This window comes from Monodelphis domestica, chromosome 6, assembly GCF_027887165.1.
Source record: "Monodelphis domestica isolate mMonDom1 chromosome 6, mMonDom1.pri, whole genome shotgun sequence".
NCBI lineage: Eukaryota > Metazoa > Chordata > Mammalia > Didelphimorphia > Didelphidae > Monodelphis > Monodelphis domestica.
The window spans coordinates 177,405,880-177,430,656 of NC_077232.1; the positions used below are offsets into that span (position 1 = coordinate 177,405,880).

At 37.6% G+C, this 24,777-nt stretch overlaps 1 protein-coding gene across 3 annotated transcripts in view; it reads right to left on the minus strand.

Moving 5' to 3' along the window:
* The window catches only part of GYPA (glycophorin A (MNS blood group)), a 49,816-nt gene that overhangs the window by 17,567 nt on the left and 7,472 nt on the right, over positions 1–24,777 (minus strand). For 2 of the 3 annotated variants that reach the window (XM_007496278.2, XM_007496279.2), the window contains exon 2: positions 19,868–19,984. The exons of the other annotated variant lie outside the window; for it this stretch is intronic. In XM_007496278.2, the coding sequence (XP_007496340.2) occupies positions 19,868–19,984 (117 nt within the window). The remainder of the gene's footprint in view (positions 1–19,867; positions 19,985–24,777) is intronic. 3 annotated transcript variants of the gene reach the window in all.

Sequence of the window (24,777 nt, forward strand, 5' to 3'; positions counted from 1 at the left end):
CTGGACAGTTTCTTCTTCCCATCATTTCGAATTCAGCTGATAATGCCTTCTTGGAACCAGGATGAGATTCATGACCTGTTCTCAGTTGAAACTATGCTGACTATTAACTCCTGCTATTACTTCCTTCATATTTTAAGAAATGAAATTCTTATGTCCAAAAACATTTAATAGAATTCTAAAGACTAAAGTAAAACAAGTCCCCCCCCCCTTTGCCCCTCCCCCCAAAGTTGACTTAATGGAAAAAGGAGTATAAAGAACTTTTTGGCTGTTCTGTATTTGACAAAGATCCAGCAGAGGTATAGATAACTGAAGCCCACCATTACTAATGTGTTAAGTTTATTCTACATATTTGGGTCTGTTTCCCAAGTTCATCATTTAGTTCTTCCTTCTGTCAGGTGGTTTGTACAAAGTTCCTTCTATATTATTGTATGAGGCACATGATTCCATATAGGGCACTTGCTCCATTCATTTGTATCTGGCTTGGAAGATTCACGCAGGTAGTAGCCTAGCAGGAAAATAAATACCCTGATGTCTTTGTAGACCCCAAAACATTTAATAGAATGCTAAAGACTAAAGTAAAATAAGTTTCCCCCCAAAAAGCTGACCTAATTTTCCATTGTTTTGGAAAAGAATGAGTCATTTCTCGAAATCCTAGGCTTTCTTTCCCTTTTTTTCTCCTCTTCCTACAGAGTTCTGTTTTGTTGATGGAATTCTGTAATTTTTTATTTAAAATAATTAGTTTTGAAGCAAATATGAATGAATTCAAAGTTTGGTAATAAAAAACCAACAAAAAAAACCAACCCCAGCTTGAACCACTAAGAGGAACAGAGCTCAAATCTTAGCAGTGTTACTTATGAATCTGTGTGACTATGGTCAATCATTTAATCAGTCAGCATTTGTCAAGCATCTACTAGGTGCCAGGGCAGCTAGGTGGTGCAGTGAATAGAGTACTAGACATAAAGTCAAGAAGTTAATCTTCATGAATTCAAATCTGTCTTTAGACATTTACTAGTCATGGAATCCTGGGCAAGTTGTTTAACCATGTTTGCCTTAAGTTTTCTCATCTATAAAATGAATTGGGGAAAGAAATGGAGAACAATTCTAGAGTCTGTGCCAAGGAAACTAAAAATGGGGTCAAAAGGAGTTGGATGTGATTGAAAAAACTGAACAATAATAACCATGTGCTTGACACTATATTTGAATCTGGATACAAAGAGAGAAATAGAATATTTCTTGCCCTCAAGGAGCTTATGTTCTACTAGGCAAGGCAACATGTGCTTGTTTAGTTGTATATGGAATAAATGTAAAATAAACACATTTTTGGGAGGGAAGATGCCAGCAACTGGGGGAAGGCAACAGATTAGGAAATAGATGGTGCCATTTGAATTGAGTATTAAAAGGAGAAAGGGATTCTCTGAGGCAGAATTGGAGAGGGAATAGATTACAGGCATGGTAAAGAGACAATGAAGTAGGAGACATGTCATGTCATGTATTGAAAAACAAAAAGACCCATTTGGCTGGACTCTAAGAGTACAAGAAGGGTAATATTATATGATGAGGCTGGAAAGAGAATTTTGGACCAAGATATGGAGCAGCTTATAAATCTCAAAAGAGAAGCTTATATATTATATCAGAGGTAGAAACAAACCACTAAAGATTACTGAGTAGGGGGATGACATGTTTGAGCTTTCACTGAAGGTCAAATCCTTTAACCTATGTGGGCCTCAGTTTCCTTATCTATAAGATGATGGATTTGCTCTAAAATTCTTTCCTGCTCTCAATCTATCATTTCCTTCCTATCAGTTTTATATAGGTTGATCTTTTACTAAGAAGATACCTAGAATAATGTAGAATTTCTTTCCAAAACTTAATTTTCTCCACAAATCTGAAAAATTCTCTGTTTGGAAAATAGAAAAACAGCTCATTTTTCTCTGAAAGAGGAAGAAGAAACCATTCCTATGTTTGTGAAAGCAACAAGAAACTCTGGCTTTATCTTTTGGTTGTTGGAGAAGGGAAAAGACCTATTCTGTTTTGGTAGGTTCCTTGATCTTCTTACCCTCCCTTAGCTTTCAATTTGTTGTTCAATTATTATTCAGTCATTCTGATTTGTCATGACATCATTTGGGATTTTCTTGGTAAAGATATTGGAGTGGTCTACCATTTTCTTTTATGGATCATTTTCCTCATGAGGAACTGAGGCAAACAGGGTGGCTTGTTTAGAGTTACACAGCTAGTAAATATGTGAGGCCAATTTTGAACTCAGGAAGGAGGTTTCCTGACTCTAGACCCAGTACTCTAGTCCTGTGCCAACTAACTGCCTTTCTGGCTTTCAATATCTCCCCTATGAACATAAATGTACATAAATCTCAGAGTTGTCCATATACAGTTACCAAAGAAATGAAATGATTATTTTTCTCATAATGAATATTTTATTCATTACATAAAATAGCTTTTTTACATCATAAATTTACTTTTTCTCCCCTTAGGACATAGTTCATTATATCAATGAGACCCTTGGTTCTTTTTCTTATGCAACAATTTTCTTATTAATACGATTTTTGAAAGATATATTTGCATATCAAGTTTAGCTTCCACCCTATTTTTTCCTTTGGTTTTGATTGAGAATAGGACTGAGAATCTTGATTCAAAGAGATAAGTTGTTATAAACAGAATTAATGTTTTGGGAATATTAGTAATAGAATATGCATCCTCAAGAGTTTATTAAAAATTTTGGAACTTCATTGATTGGAAATCAATTTATAGTTCATGGTTACTGTGGAGAAATTGGTTGTTTTTTTCATTGGGTCACTGGACCTGACTTTTTTTTTTAAGCTCAATAGGAAAAAGAGTACGGCATCCAAATCTCATTCATTTTGTTTGGGTCAGTAGAGATTAGTTCTTCAATTATCTTTTTCAAAATGTTCAGATACTCAAACTATAATAGTTCCTACATCTCCTGCCCTTACCCCTACCTCCTCATCCTTTTTTTCTAATCCACAAAATATTTTCAGTAGCACAACAGCTTTTGTAAAATTTCAAAATTTAATATTTCTAGTACCATCATGATAAGCCTCTAAAAGGCAGATAGGAGGTACAGTGTATAGTGTTGGACCTGTAGTGAAGAAGACATGAGTTCTAATACAGGCTCAGACACTTACTAGATGTGTAGCCCTAGGCAAGTCACTTAATCCTGTTTGCTTCAGTTCTTCATCAGGAAAATGATTCATAAAAGAAAATGGCAAACCACTCCAGTAGAGAATCTACTTTGAGGACTTTCATTCTTTCCTTCATATTCCTCTCCTTCCCAGATAGTTCTATTTTTTCAAGCAAATCCAGAGTATGACAACATTTTTGGATAAAAACCCATTTTCATGACAAAGATGAAGAGATTAATGAGTCTTAGATGGAACACTCCTTTTGAACTTGGTGGTAGAAACCATCTAGATGAGCAATGAAAAACTCAAGTCATGTCTCGGGATCCTCAGAGGGGACCACAAACCCTTCTTCTTCTCTTAGTCTCTCTAAGTGATTATTTTCTTTCTTCTATTCCCTTCCATTCTGCTCCTTTCATAGCACAATATTAAAAATCTTTCAAGAGAGGCCTATTTTAATTTAATGATTATTGTTTAGTCACTTTCAGTCATGGCTGAATCTTCCTGATCCCGTTGGAGGTTTTCTTGGCAAAGATACAGGACAGGCTAGTTATTTCATTCTCCAGGCCATTTGACAGGTGAGGAAACTGAGGCAAACAGAGTTAAGTGACTTGCCCAGGCCCACAGAGATAGTAAGTGCTGGAAGCTGAATTAGAACTCAGGAAGATGAGTCTTCCTGACTTTAGGCCTGGCACTCTATTTACTGTACTACCTAAGTGCCCTATTCAATGATAGCTTCTTAATTGTTGTGAGTAAGTTGTGAGCCTGGGCATTTGGGAGGATGGTGATACTCTCAACAGTCATAAAAAAGTTGGGAAGAGGGGAAAATTTTGAGGGAAAGATGATGAATTTTATTTGGACATGTTGTGTTTTAGATGCTCATTGGGGTAGAGCTTCATAGAAAGAATTGAGCTTATGGGAGCTGATGAGACCACTATCATCAATTGAAAAAATAGGCAGCAGGAATAGACCTAGTAGAGAGGAAGAGCTTTAAATGTAGAAAGTAAGGAAAATAATGAAATAAACATTATAGAGAAGTTGCAAGGAGATAAAATAAACAGTGCATGTAGAGGGATTTGCCTTGGCAAAGAGGAAGGTCACCTCTTTACGTGACCTAGAGGTTAGTTTGGGGATAGCAGGGAAATATGTTTGAATGATCTGAGAAATGTATGTCAGAGAATTGGGAATACTCAGTGAAGTTCCCTTTTTTGAGGGTAAAGTATAAAGTAAGGCCTTCAGTTCATAGTGGTGCAGGACAGAGTACTTAACTGTGAGAGACTTAAGGAGGTATCAAAAGATTCTGGTAAGTGATTTAGTGAATTTATAGGGGAAGTATAAAACATTTGCCTTGCTGAATTGATTGCCCAGTTGAGATTATGTAGCATAAATTTATAGTAGACTCAATCCCCACAGTTCTATGATTTCTCCAGTCTCAGTTAGCATCATGGGGATAGGAATGAAGGAAGCTGAAGGGTTGAGGCTGGGTAAGGTATGATCAGTGCTGGAACAAAGGGAGCAAAAGAATTGAATATAGAGTTGAACTGATTCACCAAAGGGTTAAGATAGGGAAAATAGGAGCCTGGAGTCAATGTAGGGATTGTGGCCAGGAAAAGCACTGAGGGGTGGAGAAGCAGTCACAGTGAGGAGAGAGAATAGGGATATGGGTTGTAAGGAAGAGGGAAAGGTAGAATAATGAAAGACTATGATTGGATAAAAGAATCTAAAAATGTATAAATATGGAAGTAGAACACTATGTGATAGCACAAGGGTATGACTATCTATGAGAAGTAGGTCTGGAATTATAGAGGGAAAAGTCTTGGCAAATGCATAGACTGAAAAATGAGGAAATTAGTCTATTTGATGGAAAATCAAATGTTGATATATGTGTAGAAGAAGACCCCTAGCTTGGGAAAAACTAAGGCTAACATAAAGGATCTTTTAAAGTAATTTTTTTTGAAAAGAGGAGGTTCAATGGAGATGAATAATAATAAAATAGATAAGGGATAAAAATGCTACTAAAATAATAACTTAAGATGCTCAAAATTTATTTTTCTTCCCACAAGAATGACTTTCCTATTGAAAAGGACAGAAAGAAAATGGCCAATAGTGAGTCAATACCCACAATAATTAAAGAGATAGTCTGAAGGCATCTAACTGGTATTGGTGAGTTCAAGTCACCTGGATTACATAAGCTATCCTTTGATGCTAAAGGAACTAAAAATGACGATTCCTGAGCCACTGTTATTTTTGCAAAATTATGGAAAAAGCTAGAGTTATTACATCTGAAGAGGGGCAATTACTTAATTTTTTTAAAATAGGGGAGGGAGAAGAGAATCTGCAAAGTATAGGCTAGGGACCTTGAATTTGGTTCCTGGAAACATTTTTAAATGCACTAAAGGGATGGCTAATGAGCATCCAGAAAAGGAAACAGACATTACAGAAACAGCATGGCTTTATCCAGGTCATACCAGTGCAACCACATTCATTAATCACCTACTATGCCAGAGCTGATGTTTCTCTCTTGATGGATGGGAAAGGGAGGAATCATTTGTGTTTATGAATTGTGATGTGGAACAAGGGGTTTAAACTAGGTCTGTGCTCTGAAATTTTCCATTCTATCCCTGTTCTCCATTAGAGGAAAGTATCAACTCCCTTCTTCCTCCAAGTCCCCTTAACCTTGTAATTAATTTTCATGGTGCTTCATGCTAGTTAGGACCACAATGCTGCCATAGAGATTGGTAATGCAACAGTTAGAATTCGTGGAGCTAACTCCACATCCTTCTACCCCTCTCTCTTTTTTGAAACCCTTACCTTCTGTCTTAGAATCCACATTGAGTATTGGTTCCAAGGAAGAAGAGCAGTGAGACCTAGACAACTGGGTTCAAATCACTTGCCCAGAGTTATACAGCGAACAAGTGTCTGAGGTCAAATTTGAACCCAGGACCTCCCATCTCCAAGCCTGCCATTCTATAAGCTGAGCCACCTAGTTGCTCCCTACCCCACTCTTTTCATACTACTTCTTTCTCATATTCTAACACCTTCATACTTCCTAGATAATATAATTTTCTGACTTTCACATTTGCTAATTTTTAATAATCATAATTTTTTTGGAAAAAATATTTCCAAAATGGACCATTCATTTCAAGGGGGCAGGTAAGAGCTACAATTGAAAGAGGCCACATGACTTCTTGAAAGTAACAACACAAGTTTTGGATAGAACCAAAATTGTTATTCCTATACGTCTCTTTAAATAGAACTCCAGTAGAACATACCAATGTGCTCTCTTTCCAAATTCAAAAGTAGTGATGCCCCCAGACCTGCTCTCTCTCTCTCTCTCTCTCTCTTTTTGTGAGCAGAACTTAGCTAAGAACCAAGCCAGAACTCAATTTGTAACACTTAAGATAATACTTGAATTTGGTAAAATAAACACATTTAGGAAATAGGAAGACCAATCTGGATTGCAGTAAGGATCCTTGAAAAAAATTACTTTAGAATAATAGTTTTACTTGGAAATTTGTTTCATATGTTCTCAAAACATCTTTTGTTTTATTTTTGAGATTCTTCTTTTCTTTATTTTTTCCCATATACTTTGTACCAACCAATGAAAACTCTCAAATTATTTTAGTTGTAGTAGTTAATACCCTTTCTGCATGCACCACAGTCTTACATAATAATAATAATAATAACACTTATTTTGTCATTACTAGATAAAATAACACTTCATTTAAAGAAAACTTGCTTCTGCTATTTAAAGGTTTTCACAATAACATCATATCTAAAATGGCAGCATAAGTTAGAAAAACTCTTTGCTTACCTGAAAGAAGCAACAAAAGAACTATTGTGTTATACATTTTCAGATGGCAATTTTTTCTTCAAAATCCAATATTAGAAAATGTACTTGAGTCAATTCCCAAGGATGTCCAGCTTTGTCAGTCCTCAGCAACAGCAGGAACTTCTATTGGTCAGCCTAGCCTTAGGAGACTCTAATTAGCTAATAAGCATGGGCTAGAATATTCTATCCCACAAAACCGAGAGATGCTTCTGAGTGACTACAGGTTGGAATTTCATCTAAACAAAACTTGTAAAGAAGCAGAAATAAGGATTTGCTGGAATCAAGACCTCTGAAACCCCAATTCCATAAGAAGGGTTGTGGAGAATGTTTGAGTGGGCAGTTTGAACATTTTTAAATCGTATACGTAGAATCTTATCTTCTGAGGCAGAAAGGCCAGTGAACTAGTTGGGAGATGACTGCCATTATGAGCTGATAGTCCCTGAGTTGGGAAAGAAGCCATATATACATGGAGAAGAATGACTACGAGAGTGAAACTAAGAGAAATGGGCAAAAGTTGAAAAGAAACAAATGTGGACAGCATCAGGAAAGAAACTTCAGCTAAACAAAAATAGAATTGGCTGCTTCACAGAGGTTCTCTTCTAGGAATGGCTGTATGTCTACCTATTGGGCATGATATGGAAGGAATTCTTGTTTAGCTATGGGTTCAGGCAGATGGCAGCTGAGGGCAGGAAGGGACCCCAGAAGTTAACAATAATCTGACCTCACTCCCTCATTTTATAGGTGAAGGAATTGAGACTGGGGAAGATTAACAGCTTTATCTATGGTCACACAGGGAGTAAACTACAAGTGCAAGGTTTGAACTCCTAGACCTCTAATCCAGATGCAGCTAGGTGGCACGGTGGGTCTGGAGTCAGGAAGACCTGAATTCAAATTTTGCTCCAGGCTCTTACTAGCTGTTTGACCCTGGACAAGTCACTTAATCCTGTTCACCTTGGTTTCTATATCTGTAAAATGAGCAGCAGAAGGAAATGGCAAACTACTTCCCCATCTTTTGTCAAGAAAACCCCAAATGAGGTCACTAAGAATTGGATGAGAGTAAAACAACTGATCAACACTAATGACAACCTCTGACTCCAGAACTGCTGCTATTTGTACTATACAAAGATGTCGTCTAACTTTGGAATTCTAAGATTCAGATTCTGAAAGAACATAGTTAATTTAACTAATTAACAAATTACCTTGATGGTATTATATTAACTAATATATATTAACAATATATTATCTAATAGACAGTTAATCCAAATTTAAAGGATGAGATTTAAGAGAAGGGAGAATCTAGGAGGAATCACCCAATGCTTCTCCTTCTCCCAGGACTGCAAGAGAACCCAATATGTGTATGAAAAGCCCTTTGGAAAGAGAAAGAGAACCACAAGGATTATAGAGGATTCCAGGTTGGTCACCATATGGTAGGGGGAATTGGTTGCTCCTGTACTGCAGATGCCTTATGGCACCCATTAGTATATACAGAGCCATACCAAGAGATGCTTTGTGCATATCATTTAATGAATATTGTTTCATTAATTTATTTATAATATACAATGTACCATATATAATATATACATACATATGAACTGTGAAGAGCTCCCACAAAGGAGAGCTATAATAAATGCATTGTTAAAGGGACAATTTCTCTAGTCTTTACTTTCTGTAGTTGTTACATGCTTTTAATAACTCTGTTCATTGTTGAATGCCTTACAGAGGGAATATGAAGTCCTAAGGGAAACATGAGGCAAATTCTGTTCACAGGAGAAGCCTTTGTTTGGTCATGAGTCAAAGAGATGATTATGAGAAAGAAGCTCCTGAGAATTTGATCCAATTTCTCTAAAACAATAGTTGTGGTTCTGGGCCACTTCTCTAGTAGATGTTATATAGTTTCATCCCAACTACCTATAGAATTCAGTCTAAAGTTGAAGGTGGTCTTGAGCCCTAGGTGAGATCTTCACTGACCTCCCGAAAGACCAATCAAATAAACAGATGGACAAAGGAAGCCCAGAGCCCAAGACTCTGTTCTTATTCATGTCAGACAACAGCATGAGTGGGGTAGATGCCAGCCAGCAAATGGCTCAAAAATCACCCTTCTCTTGGTTCGCAGAATAATGTTTCTGATGAACTATTACAGTCTAAGCAGAAAGAACTTCCATTAGATAGCTCAATGAAAATGGAGATGATTCTGCACAGTTTGATGATCCTCATTGTTCCAAACCAACATTTCTTTTTAGCTTGACCAGAGTAAAAAATGGAAAATCATGATTCCTCCATCCTGAGACCTCTTCTTTCCCTTATGAATATGGTCATGGGATTTAGAATTATAGTGTGCCTTAGAAGTCATACGATTCAATTACCAATGGAGAAACTGAGGGCCAGAAAGCTGAGGTAACCCTCAAATTTATATAAGAAGTGAGTTGAGGAGCATAGATTTAATTCAGATGCCTTGACCTGAAATCTAGTACTTTTTCCTCTGACCCAGTTTTCCTCTTTAAGCACTTAGGAGAGACTCTTTATCTTTTTCCATATCTATTTTTCCTCCTGCTTAGATTGTCTAGTGTATCAGTATCCAGGAAACTGCACCTTCTAATTCCTAAATTTGTCCCTCTCTTATTTGACTTTATTTTCTTTAGATCTCCACCTCCACCCCATCACTCCCAAACTCTTTTATTCTCATGTTAGACATTCCTCTGTTTCTCCTCCTCCTCTTCCTCCTCCCCTTTTTCCAGAAATTTCCTCATTGTTCTCCCTATATCTTTGAGGCTTACAGGGAGCATCCTAGATTTTAGGATGGTCCTAGCCAGAATTAATTTATGTCCCATAGAGTCTTCTAGATGGATAAATCTTTTTATTAACCATATTTCTGCTTCAAGGGGAAATATCTAAATCCATTTCTCATATCTTTCATTGCCAGCCTCCTAGGAAACCTGGAGAAGAAATACTGAGGCCTCACTTCTGACCATTCCAAGATATTGCTTAATCTTTGGTTAGTCATGAGTTCCTTGTTCCTTTTTGTTGTGTCCAACTTTCCATTTGTTTGTGTATTGTTGTGTTTGACTCTCTATACATAAGCCCATTTGAGGTTTTCTTGGCAAAGGTACTGGAGTGGCTAGCTATTTCCATCTCCAGCTCATTTTACAGATGAGAAAACTGAGGCAAAGAGGTTGCCTCAGAAGAAGAGTCTTATTCACTCTAGTCATGGTGCTCTATCCATTGAGCAACCAAGCTGCCCTCCTTGTTCCCACAGGCCATCATTACCACTAAAGAGTGGTGATGGAACAAAGGAAAGAGAATTGAGGTTCTTCAAAGGGGACATCTGTACTTCAAACACAGCCTTCTAGATAGTAAGCACCTTTCTAGAAATTAGGTTTAGTCTTGTTGGCTCTACCTTTGCATAATCTATCTCACCCAAACCCATCTCTTTCATTCATAGGGGTACCATCTTAGTTCAGGCAGTCATCATCTTTTGCCTAGATTACTGTATCAGCTTCCTAGTTTCTCACCACGGAGATCCATTGTATACACTGGCCCTAAAGTCATTTCCCTTATTTGAATATCTGACTTTGTGACTCCCATGTTCAACTCTGTAGCTCCCTATTACCTTTAGGATAAAATATAAACTTCTCTGCTGAGCTTCTGAAGTCCTACAAAATCTGGCTCCAATTTGTCTTTCTAGAGTCATTAGACATTACTCCCCCTTTTCCACACTGTGATCCTGACAAACTGGCCTTCTTTTTGTTCCTGACAAATCCAGTATCCCATCTCTGTTCCTTTGCACTGATTTTCCTACATGTCTGGAAAGGAGTCTCTCCTTACTTACTTACTTCTGCCTCAGAATGTCCACATCTTTCTTTAGGATGGAAGTTCTCAAATTTCGTGATCTCAGGACCCTTTTACACTCCTAAAATTATAGGGGGGGGGGCAGTCAGGTGGCTCAATGGATATAGAGACAGGAGGTTCTAGTTCAAATCTGGTCTCAGACACTTCCTAGCTGTGTGACTCTGGGCAACTCCCTTAGTCCCCAATGCTTTGCCCTTATCATTCTTCTGCTTTGGAACAAATACACAGTGTAGATTGAAGGTAAGGGCTTTTAAAAAAATTATCGAGGACCCCAAAGAGCTTTTGTTTATGTGGGTTATCTATTGATATTTAGCAATTAAATATTTTATATTAGAAGTTAAAAGTGATAAAATTTGAAATATTTATTAATTTATTTAAAATAGTAAGTTAATATAAGCCATTACATAGCTAATTTTCTAATTTAAAAATCCCAATATTTTCCAGTACAAAAAACCCAAGAAGAATGATATTGTTTTCCTTTCTATTTTTTTCAAATCTCTTTAATGTTTGGCTTAATAGAAGGCAGCTGGGTTGTTATATTTACTTTTTCATTCATCCTTTTGCAGCCTCTTGTTTGGTTGAAGAATATTAAGAAAATCTGACCTTGTACAGTTAGATAATTGGAAAATGGAGAAAACATTTTAATAGGCAAATAATGACTTTGTATCTTCATAAAAATAGTTTTGACCCTGCAGACTCCTTGAAAAGTGCTTAAGGGCCACATTTTGAGAAATACTGATCTAGATTTTGCTCAGGCACTATCTTCTATGTGAACTCCCAAGTGCTAATTTACTCCCACATGAACTACTTTAGATTTAACTCCTGTGTATATATTTGTATTAATTAACTTCATATTTATGTGCAATTACTTGTCAAAAATTTAATATTTACTTAACATATTACATGTTTTTATATATGCGTGTTATTTTCTCCTTAGAATGTAAGCTTATTGCAATTACACATTGTTTTACTCTTTGTACTTGTATTCCCAGTGTTTACCACATAGTAGGTGTTCAATGAATTAGTTGTGGATGGATTGATAGGGGTAACCTCTCGTGGTATGACGACATAGACATAGGAGGAAATAAAAAGGAAGATGCAACCTCCCAGAAGTCAACCACTGAGGGACAACAAAGGACTCATTGGATCCCTCTTTTTCTTTCACTTTCATTTCATTATCTTTATTTATATGGATATTAAAGGGTCCTAGATCCTTAGGAAAGATGGAGATTTCACTTATGAGAAAGAGAGCATCAGTTTTCAGGTACTGTTGTAAGCTGATTGTCTCTTTTAAGGTGTAATAGGAAACAGCTGGATTTAGTGTAGCAGGTGTGGGATTGAATCTCTGGCCAGCCACTTAATAGCTGGGGGACTTAGTGTTCTCATTTTGCTCATCTTTTAAATGAGGGGTTGTATTAGATGTTCTTTAAGATCCTTCAGGTTTTAAATCCCAGGATTTTAGACCTCATGTAATTGAATCCTTCCTTTTATAGTTTGGAAAACCTAAAGGTCAGAAATGATAACTGAATTATCCGAAGTCACATAGATTGGTAGGAGCAGAGCTAGAATTAAAACCCAGGAACCCTCACTCCTAGTCTTGTGCTCTTTGAACTATACTGAGTGTATATGCCAAGTAATCTAACTCCCTTCTTTGACAGAGGTGACATTCTACCTGAAAGGCAGGTTTACATGGTGGGTAGAGAACTGCTGCAACTTCATTTTCATGCAAGTCCAAGAATAATTTTCAATAAATCAGAAACCAAAATTTCTCTTTTCTTCATTGAGTTTCCAGAAACATCATAGTTGAAGATTTAAAAAAAAATTTTGTAGATTACTTGAGGCTTCCCTTTGGTGACTATGAGAGTGGTATATACAGGGAAAACTATTGGTAGCCTCCTCTGGTCCCTATGTGGAAACATCAACAGCACAAAAGAGAAGGCGAGAATGTATTAGGACATGCCTCCTGATTGGACCCAGGAAGAGTTCCAAGGCTTCTCAGGATTGAAATGAAAAGAGATGGATTAAAAGAGCATCAAATGAGAGCAGCTAGGTGGATCAGTGGAGAGCAAGCCAGGCTCAGACATGGGCTGTTTTGGATTCAAATACAGCTTCAGATACTTCTTCATTGTGTGACTCTGGGCAAGCCATGTAACTTCTATTGCCTAGCTCTTGTCAGTCCTCTGCTTTAGTACATATATATATATAAATATAATATTGATTCTAAGACAAAAGTGAGGGCTTTTAAAAAGAGTATCACAATCTTCTTCCTTTTGGAAGGAGGGTGACTTCTCTTCCTATTGTTTTTCTTACATCTCTCATGATTCTTACTCCCAACTGAGGTCTAGCTTTTAGTCCATTTCCTGTTCAATTATAATTTCAAGACAAACCTAAAGCAATTCCTAGGTTGGGGACACAGAAAATAGAAAATTCAGCTTACTCGGAATATAGGGAAAGGTAACATGTAAGTGAGCAATGGGATAATTGGTCTCTTCTGGGATTATCTGAAAAAGAAAATCACTCTTCTTTCTCGGTTGTTCCAAGTTCCGGGAAGCTGGCACCAATGTCATGTACTCATAAGTGCTCAAATAAAAAAAAACTGTATGGTAATGATGCTCAAAGGTCAATTGTTTCATATTTTTAGAGATCTTTTGCCCTCACAAAAGATGAACATTCTATAACCAGTATTTTTGTAAGCAACTTGATGGACAGTGGATAGAGCCCTGAACCTGCAGTCGGTCTTGAGTTCAAATTTGATCTCAGACACTTTATTAGCTTAATGACACCAAGCAAGTCACTTAACCTTGGTTTGTCTAAAATGGGGATGATAATAGCATCCCCCTTCCGGGGTTGTTATAAGGCCCAAATCCGATAAATTTGTAAAGCACTTAACACAGTGCTTGTCACATAGTAGACACTAAATTAATACTAGCTATTATTATTTGCCTCAGTTTCCTCATTTACAAAGTGGGGATAATAAAATCACCTACATCCTAAGATTATTGTGAGGATAATAAGAGATAAAATTTGTAAAACACTTTCCAAGCCTTAAAACAGTATATAATTGATAGCTATCACTATTACCTAAGCCTCTTAAAGGCTTGACCATTGTAAATATAAGTGGGGTGCTCCATAATTGCACAGGTCCCAGACATCTCCATTGATTCAATCCATCTGAGTTAGGAATTAGGTCTGAAGAATACCTAGATGATTAAATTGATCAATTGATCAATTGTTTTAATATAAGTGTAAACAGTCTGGTTAATTAAATGGGGAAGGAGGAGAGTATGTTAAAAGTTTGTAAAGGTGCTCAGTAGGTATATGGAGACTGGCTGAAGAGACTCAGTCACACTATGAGAGTTTTGCACAAAATCACAGGTTACTTCACAACCTAAGAATTCTAGTGGACAACTAGGAGATAGCGGTCCCAGCAGTTTCAGTATGTATGTGAGTGAGTGAGTGAGTGAGTGTGTGTGTGTGTGTGTGTGTGTGTGTGTGTGTGTGTGTGTGAAGAACTCCTCTGCCCCTCTTTTTAGACATTGATTAAAAATCTGGGGAACTTCCAAAGCTCTGGAAGATGAGGGTTTTTCATCAGGTAAGGTCCACAGTGTAGGAGTGATTGGAGGTAGTGTCTGCATTGGGAGCTGAATCCAAGAGACACACTGAAGAAAGAGATTCAGGACTCTATAAGGAACTTGATAGAGAGCTACACCATGACAAAAGAAAATGTTGGAATATCCCCCAAAAGGAAGAAAAATCTTTCTAGAAGCTATGAGTTTTCTCATTTACCTTATGACCTCTATAAGCTTGAGCCCACTTTCCTCTGAAACCTATATATATATACACACACACACTTGGGGGAGTCAGTAAAGATTTAGGATGGTGCTTTGCCTTGACTATTCTTACTATATCACTGTAGAAAATTTAATTGTGCTTGTCATTTTTCAGTTGTGTCTGACTCTTTATGACCCCTCTTAAGGTTTTCTTGGCAAAGATACTGGAGCGTTTTGCTATTTTCTTCTTCATCTCATTTTATAGATGAGGACCTGAGGCAGATGGTATTATATGACTTGTCCAGGATCACACAGTAGTGTCTGAGGCCAGATTTGAACTTGGGTCTTCCTGACATCAGCCCTGGCACTCTATACACTGCACTACAAATATTTAGGAGGCTATTTTGTGCTGACTGTTCTTATTTTACGGTCTTTGTAAATACTCCTAACTAAAATCTAATTATTTGTGACTGGTTAATTGATATAAGCTGATAATCATCAATGGAGGAAGAATGCTACTCTTTGGGGATTTTGAACTATAATACTAGAAAAATAATAGCCCAACCCCCACCAGTATTTGTCTCCTAGATCCTGGAACCTGGAAGAAAGATGAAGTTACAGTCTATGGACTCAATTTATAGTGTAAATGGAGGTTTTGTAAAATAGCTCTAGAGTTGGTGCTACATTAAATTACAGATAGTTTCATATGGAAATAGGTCATATGTTGAAGAGAGTTTGAGAAAATAAAGAAGATTCTACTTGTTTAGGTTCAGAAAGCAGCTTATATGAAACTGAAGGAAAAGAGATTTATGGAAAAGTAATGTTAAGATCAATTTCTCACTGTTTTGAAGAGGATGAATTGATCCTAGGAGCACTGGAGAAGGAAGATCATCACTGATCTTATCTTCATCCCTTTAAGGCAGTCAACAAGTATCTACTAAGAACTCACTTTGCACCAGGCACTGTACTGAGTACTGGGGATTTAAAGAAAGGTAAAGAAGTCCCCACCCTCAAGGAACTTACATTCTAACATGAGAGACAACTCATAAATAACTAATTACCTACAGTGAAGAATAAATAGGAAGTAGTCTGAGAGGAAGAAGGTATTAGCAGCTGTGGAATTAGGAAAGTCATATAATATGGTATAGTATTGAGCCAATTTTCCACCCCAGTGAGGAGGAGTAGTCCTATGCTACTTGCTGCATATGAAAGGAGACATGACTCTTAATTGGTGGAGAGAAGGAAGAGCTAACACTGTGGACCTGAGTAGAGTTGGTGTCAAAGTTTCTGGGAAAGGGAGGCAAACATAGTTCCAGACACTCTTTGGGAGAAGATACTTCAAGGAGAAGGGCTTTGGAAGATGCAGATGTATAGGAGGGGTAGGCTCTGATGTCCAGATTTCCTCCCTATAGACTTGAAAAACTTTCCCTTGGGTGAGATCAGGTTCCCTATTTTGATTGAACTGGGATCTCATTTTACTCCCAGCTAAAAAGTTCATTCATTATCGTACATTTTCTTATTTATTCTAATTTCTATAACTGCTTTGAATTTTGTTTGGTATTTGCTTGGGGAAATGGGTTACTTGTTATTCATTATTTGTGGTGAATGTAGCATTTAGTATTTAGTGAGAAGGAACAAATTTAGGGAATATAAAGTTAGGGTATTCTCTCCCTTCAGATTGTCTCTGAAAGTAGACCTTTGCTTTAACCTCTGCAAAGTCATACTGCCAGACTAGCAATATTTCAGGAGCAAAATAGATATGATTCTAGTATAATACCTATTTCAAAGACTGGTGAAAAGAATCCCACAGCACTCCTGGAACCTACCTGCCCCACATCCTTTAACATTAAATAGCATGTCAGAGATAGTGTAGGCACACTTCTGGGCTCTCTTTTCCCCAGAGATAGTCCAGACTTCATATCATACCTGTCCATACTCCCACAAAGCTGTTTCTATATAGTTAGGCAACACTTGTGTATGTATGTATGTTTATATCTATATATTTTATAGTAGGATTTTTTTGGAGTCTTGTAGAATTCAGGTAGATGAAAGGTTGAAAGGCTGGCATTAGAAAGACAGAATTCCAGATCTGGGGAACAGATAATGTAAAGGAAAAGAAATAGAGATAGAGAACCATATTCCAAGAATGACAAGCAGCCCCAAATAGCTAAATGGTAGTGTGTGAATGGTGCCAGGTTATGAAAAACTTAATTTTTTTTCAATTTATTTTTATGGTGAACTTTAAGTACCATATTTGGAGTTTCTGTTTTTTTTTTCTTGGAAGTAAGATCCACTGGAGGTCATTTAGTAGGAGAAATATGTATTAAGACATAGGAAAGATCTTAAGAAAAATCATCATTACAAATTGAGTAGAGGTTGTATTAGAGGAGAGAGACTTGAGGCTGTGAAACCAAGTAGAAGACTATTAAAATAATGTAAGCATGAGGTGATAAGGGCCTAACTTAAGATTATGCTTGTATAAAGGGAGAGAAGGGATATATACATGAGATGTTGTAAAATTAGAAATGACACAATTTGACAACAGATTGTATATGTGAGGTGAATGCCAGTGAGGAGCTGAAAATGACACCAAAATTGTGAGCCTGGAAATGACTGGATGATGGTGGTGCTTTCAAAAGGAATAGACAATTGGAAGACAGGAAAGATAATGCATTTTTGGTTTGGACATATTGAGATTGAAATGCCAATGGGACACCCAATCTGCATATCGAAGAAGCAAGTGGTGATATATAACTGTAGATGAGGAGAAGAAAATAAAATTGGAATCATCTGCATAAAGAAGGCATTTGATCCATGCAGACTCATTAAGATTTCCAAAGGAAATAGTTTGGAGGAACAAGAGAAGAGGGATCTAGATAGTCTTCAGAGATTCTGATGGCTACTGTGTGTAACATAGAAGAACAAATAGCAATGGCAACTGAAAAGCAAAAATTGGATAAGAAGTAGGAGAATCATGAGAGATCACTGTCACAAAAACCTAAAGAGGCAAGAGTATGTAGGAGAGAGGGTGATTGTTTTCAGAGAAGTTAGGAAGACTGAGGACTGAGAAAAGGCTGTGAGATTTGGTAACTAAGAAATCATTAACTGAAGAATATGAAATGAATGATGAGTTGGACTGGAAGCCATATTACAAAGAGGTTAAAAGAGAATGAGAAGAGGGCAAGTGGAGGCATTGAGAATAGAAGGGGAGGATAGATATAGAATCTTAACCAGCATAGATAGTAGGAGTAGGTGAGGATTTTGTAAGAATGACAGAGATGAAAATGTGTAGACAAAAAAGAACTCAATGTAAAGGCAGAGATATAAGATAAATAAGAGAGTGGGGATATAGTGGGGGCATCTGCCAAAGAATAGAGAAGATAGAATAAAGGTTGTATGTAGAGCGATTGACCTTAATGAAGAGAAAGGTCATTTTTTCATGTAAGATTAGAGTGAAGTTGGAGATCATGGGGGATGCTGGAGGTAGTGTTGGTATCACAGGATGATAGAAAGCAGTGTTGTGGGAGACTTTAGGATTAATGAGAATATTTGGAACATTCTCTCACTTTGGATGTGGGGATAGCAAACTGAATAGAGAGAAATATAATATTCACCTTGTTATAGTGAGGGCTTAATTGAGATTAGATAATATAAATTCATAGTTGATCCATCAATGTGATTGCATTATTTTTTCTAGATTCATTCAAGAGCACATAAATAGAATAGGAGGAAGGTGGTGGGAGTAATTGAAGATTCAGGTTTGACGATCTGTGGTGGGGTATAGGACAAGGGGGCTAGGGATTAGAGGATAGCATAGGGTTGAGTTGGTTCACTAAGGGACTGAGGTTGATAGTGCAGATGTGATGGTCTGGAAGAGAAATGAAGCATGGAGTATATGAATAGCATGTGAGGATAAAGAACCAAAAGAAGAGTCTAAAGGTATAGAGAAAGATGGAAAAAAAGATTATGACCATAGGTTCTACTATCCTTTCCTGGATAAACTTAAAAAGAAGTGGTTTAAATGAATTGCTTCCTTTACCTCTCCCCATCCTCTTGAGCCTTACTTTATTCTTTTTTAAAGCTTTCAATCATTCCATGAAACCATCCCCATTATCATCTGCTCATAAAATATAATTGATAACAATGATGTCATTTATGTATACACATTCTCTTGTTTTCACAGTATTGTACCTGGGTCATCTTAATATGACATTTCATTTCCTTTCTGCCTCTTTGTAGGTTTTTGTGAAGTTACAGGTAGGAAAGTAGATAGTTTTTGAGTAGATATTTCCTGTGTGGAAAAATTTCCTATGGGATACAGAGTTTTGGGAAAATCAAGGACATATTACCCAATTGAATCCACAAAATATTCAATCTAATATAAAGACCAACATAAAAATAATTTTTTCCCCAATGAGAACAGTCAGCTTGATTTCCTACTCTTTTAAAGGACAGTGCATTGATTCTAAGGCTACCTTCCTCTACTTCCCCATTTTCTCCATTTCCCCCAGGATTCTGCTTTGCTTGGTAAAGTTCTTAGAACAGTATAACACTTTCTGACAAACCATTTTGACAATATACAAGAAGTTCTTCGGTTTGGGAATTATAGAGAAGTATAAGTTACTATAAAAGTGGAGGAAATACTGAATCTTAGAGTTAGCAGTAACCTCAAAGACCATTTAGTCCAACACCTGACCATGACTTCCCTCTTTCATAGAGGTGATGTATATATAGACAACCAATCTTTGAGTAAAGATCTTCAGTGAGGGGAATCCACTACTCATTGAGAGGTGCCGCCCCCCCCCCCCCCCCCCCCCGCCCTTCAAATAGTTAGCTCTAATGGTTAGGAAGCTACAATCACATCCAATTTAATTTCCTTCTTCACAGCTTCTATCCATTGTATCTAGTTGAGAGAGACAGACAGATAGACTGAGACAGAGACAGAGATTGAGAGAGATAGAGATGGTACTTGGTGACCAGGAATAAATTTCTTTTTGGGATGTGAGGTGAGAGGTTTTTATGAGCTCAAGAAAGTAAAACCAGTGGTTCTTTTATAGGTCCCTCTAAGGTTCTGTTAAATAGCTGTTGCTTTTGTCTCTAAATGATATTCTGTCCTCTCCATCCCACTGAGACTTTGATCCTCTCCTAGACCTTTCTGCCGTTTTACTAAATATAGCTCGTTGCTCTTGACTCATAATTATTTAATATGATTTTAAAACATAATTATTTTATGAAATGAATCAAACTTTCTTTTATTCTCACAGTACCTGGGACATCTGTAACAGGCAGCTCTGTTTTGTTTGGTTGCCTTTTCAGTTTTGGTGAAGTTATGTTTAGGAAAGTGGATGTTTTCTGGGTAGATGGCTCTTCTGTCGAGCTATATTCTGTGGAATACAGAGTTTGAAGAAATCAAGGACATGCAACTTTGTATATTCCAGAAAAAGCCAGTGCATTATTCTTATTTTTAAACCCTTACATTCTTTCTTAGAATTGATACTAAGTATTGATTCCTAGGCAGAAGAGTTTGTAAGGACTAAGCAACTGAGGTTAAATGACTTGCCCAGGGTTATACAGTAGGAAATATCTGAGGCCAGATTTGACCGCAGGGCTTCCTGCCTGGCTCTCTATCCACTGTACTACCTAACTGCCTATTATTAAAGTCAACCATAACAGGAAATTCATCCAAACAAGAACAATCAGTTTGATTTTCTCCAGTTTTTAAGGATGAATCAATTTCAGGGATACTCTTCTCCATTCCTTCATTTCTCTTTTAAAAATATTTTAAATTATAATAACAAATTTCCACATCTCCCTCCTTTCTTCCCTACCCCCTCCTGGAGCTGGCAAGGAGTTCAATCTGAGTTATATATGTATTATCACACAAAACACATTTCCAGATAATTCATTTCTGTAAGTGAATAATTTAATAAAACCAAACCCCTAAAACATATGCCCAAATTAACAAGTGATAAATCATATGCTTCCATGAGCATTCTTACTCCAACAATTTTTTATCTATAAGTGGATAGCATTCTTTTTCATAAGTCTCTCAGAATTGATCTGGATCTTTATATTGTTGTTAGTAACAACGTCTATCACATTTGATTGTTCCATAATATTGCTGTTACTGTGTATAATTTTTCCTGGTTCTATTTATTTCACTCTGCATCAGTTCATGTAGATCTTTCCAGCTCTTTCTGAAATCATCCTTTTCATCATTCCTTATGGCACAATAGTATCCCATCACCATCTTATATCACAATTTGTTCAACCATTCCCTAGTCAAGGGACATCCCTTTGATTACCAATTCTTTGCCACCACAAAGATATAAATATTTTTGTACAAATAGGTCCTTTCCCATTTTTAATCTTTTTATACAGACAGAGTGGTATTACTAGATCAAAGGATATTGTTTTAAAGCCTTTTAGGCATTATTCCAAATTGCCCTCCAGAGTGCTTGCATCAGTTCATAACTCCACCAGCGATGTATTAGTGTCCCAATTTTTCCAAATCTCCCCCAACATTTATTACTTTCCTTTGTTTTCATATTGGCCAATCTAAAAGGTGATACCTCAAAGTTGTTTTAATTTGTGTTTCTCTAATTAAAAGTGATTTAGAACATTTTTATATGACCATTGTTAGCTTTGATTTCTTCATCTGAAAACTACCTGTTTATATCCTTTGAACATTTATCAATTAGTGAATGTCTTGGATCCTTATGAATTTGACTTAGTTCTTTATATGTTTGAGAAATGAGACCTAAATTAGAGAAATTTGTTATAAAAAATTTCCCTCAGTTTGTTGTTCCCCTTCTAAACTTGGTTGCATTGGTTTTGTTTGTACAAACCCTTTTTAGTTTAACATAATCAAAATTATTCATTTTACATCTTGTAATTCTCTCTGTATCTTATTTGGTAATAACTTCTTTCCTTCTCCATGGATTTGACAGGTAAGCTATTCTATGTTCCCTTAATTTATTTATACTAATTCCCTCATTTCTCGACTACTTTTTTCCAGGCTTCTTCTCTGCTAGATAATGTCTTAGTTTCAGTACAACTATTTCTGACTAAACCTAATTTCATAATGTGAGTGAAGAAATTCTTGGGTTTGGAAATTAGAGAGAAGTTAATCTCACTTGGACTAATAATTAAATCTCAGTGTTGGAGGGTCTATCAAAGTCCATCTAATCTAGTGATGGTGAACCAATGGCCTGGGTAACAAGGATAGCATACAGAGTGCTCTCTGTGGGCATGTGGCCACCCTCCCTATTTCCTGAGAGTTTGCTACTAGAAAGGGAAAAGGACTTGGGAGGAGCTGCTCCCTTTCTCCACTCCACTGTTCCTGACAACATTTTTTCACATCACTTTACCCCCCTGCCTAGCAGCCCAATGGGAGAACACAGGGGGTAAGGTGGGTAACTCATAGGCAACAGAGCTGGAGGGGAGCAGAGCTCATTCCAATCCCTTCCCATTCTCTACACTCACTGAGGACATTCTTTACCTCACCACTCCTCTGCCCAGCAGTCCAATGGGAGAACTTTTTCCGTCCCCTGTGTGGGGTAAGGGGGAACATGGCACAAAAATTTCTGGGGAGGGGTTTGGAGTAGGAGTGGGGCACAGTACTCTATCTCTAAAAGGTTCACCAGATAGCAGGACTTCCGGGTAAACATGGTGGCAGTCTAGACGCAGGACTCTTCCTCTCCTCACTACCTACTGATACAGACTACCTCAAAAAGCAAAAAAAAACAAAACCCAAAAACAAACAAACAAACAAACCCAAACAAACCCAAATTCATATGAAAGAAGAGACTCTACAGTAGGATGCAGCATTGAAGGTACATGGGATTTGGGCATTTCCACACCTTAAAGGGGTGAAAAAGCTTCCACTGAAATGCGAGCTGATCCACCCTCCCCTACCTTACCTAAGGAGCCAGAGTCAGAGCCAGCACGTGCTAGAATCAGTGAGTGAGTGAAGGGCAACTCTGAAGCAAGTAAGGACCTCTAGGTCCTTGGCAGCTGACTGAGACCATCAGGGACCTACCCCTGAGAGCAACTAGACCTGAGGCCCCAGCAGGATGAAGAGCACAGACCGAGGGCACCAGCAGGGAGATAGCACAGAGAGGGACAGCAAACAGTGGAAGCTGCACAGACTTGAGAGTTGGCCTCAGTCAAAATCCTTGCTCCTTAGCTCCATACACAGAGAGCCTTCCCATCTCACTTAGATTTCTAACTGGAAAGGGAAGGAAAAGCCACTACAATAATGGCAAACAGTGCCCAGGAACAACAACTTTCCAACACCAAGAAAAACAAGGAGAAGGGGTTGACCCTGGATGATTTTTACAGAGGAAAAACCCAGGCTACAGAGGAAATACAAATAAATGTACTAAAACCTTCCAAAAAATGGAAATTGTCCACAAACTCTTGAAGAATTTAAATTGGAGCTTATCAAAAATATGGAAGCCTTCTGGCAAGAAAAGTGGGAAATAGTTCAAAAAGAAAATAACAGTTTAAAGGACAAGAACTCCCAATTGGAGAAATAGCTGGAAGTCATAAAAAGCAGGGTAGACCAAACTGAAAAGGAAAAAAAAAACTAGTCCTTAAAGACCATAATTAGGCAATTGGAAACCAATGATCTTGCAAAACAGCAAGAATTAATAAAACAAAGTCAAAAGACTCACAAAATAGAAGAAAACAAAATATCTCACTGAAAAGACGATGGATCAGGAAAACAGACAAAGAGACAATTTGGGGATAATTGGTCTACCTGAAAACCCAGAAATAAACAGAGATCTTGACATCATAATGCAATAAATTATCCAAGAAAACTTCCCTGATGTTCTTGAACAAGGGGACAAAGTAGAAATTGAAAGATTTTATAGAACACCCTCTACACTAAATCCTCAAAAGACAACTCCCAGGAATTTAATTGCCAAATTCAAGAGCTTCCAAGCTAAGGAGAAAATTTTGCAAGAAGCCAAAAAGGGACAATTCAGATACCAAGGAGCACCAATCAGGATTACACAAAATCTGTTAGCTTCCACACTAAAGGACCACAAGGCTTGGAATATGAGGAACGGAGTAGCTGTAGAGTGGGGCATAATGAAGGTATGTGGGATCAAGGCTTTACCAGACTATAAGAGGGGGAAAGGGCTTCCACACAAATGAGTGCATCCACCCTCCCCTACCCCCACTTATAGGGCCAGAGCCGGGGCCAGCTCATGCCAAAACGAACGAGCAAGGGGAGCCTCTAAAATGAGGAGAGGGCACTTCTGCGCCCTTGGGATCTGACTAGGAAAACAGGGGGACCCCCCCTGAAGGCAGCTAGGCAGAAAACTCAAGATGTGAGAGAGTGCAGAACTCAGGCGCCCAGTGCCAGTGTGCCCACTGGAGCCAGGGAGTGAGACAGGAGTCCCTCTGGAATGAACAGGGAGCATTTTTTTTTGGTCCTTGGGAACTGACTAGGTCTGCAGGGGACTCACCCCCAAAATTAGCTAAACTGGAAAACCTGGCAAGAGAGAGCAGACACTGAGCACCCCCTGGAGGAAAGTACTGAGAAAAGCCTCAAAGAACTGAGGAAAACCTAGATCCTGCTCATTAACTCCATACACAAAAAACCTGCTCAGCAGCAGACTCTGATTTCTGACTAAAGAGGGAACTGAAAATATCCAGAAAAAATGGCTAACTGTGCACAGGAGCCTCAAAATCCCACCAGGAGATCAAAAAAGAAAGCTGTCACCCTCGAAAATTTTTATGGAGGAAAAACCCAGGCTACAGAGGAAATACTGGATGAAACTCAAACAAAGGCAAAACCGAAAAAAAAATGAAAATTGTCCACAAGCCCTGGAAGAGTCTCAAACGGAGCTTATCATCAGAAAAATGGAAGCCCTCTGGAAAGAGAAGTGGGAAATGGTTTGAAAAGAAAACCAACAAATTATATTAGAGAACCAAAAAATTACAGCTGAATGCCAAAAGATTAAAGCAGAAAACCAGGCCTTAAGGACCAGAATTGAGCAACTGAAAACCAATAATCTTGTAAAACAGCAAGAATTAATAAAGCAAAGTAAAAAAAAATAATGAATTAGAGGAAAACATAAAATATCTGACTGACAAGGTGACAGACCAGGAAAACAGAGTAAGGAGAGACAAATTGAGAATCATTGGTCTACCTGAAAAACCA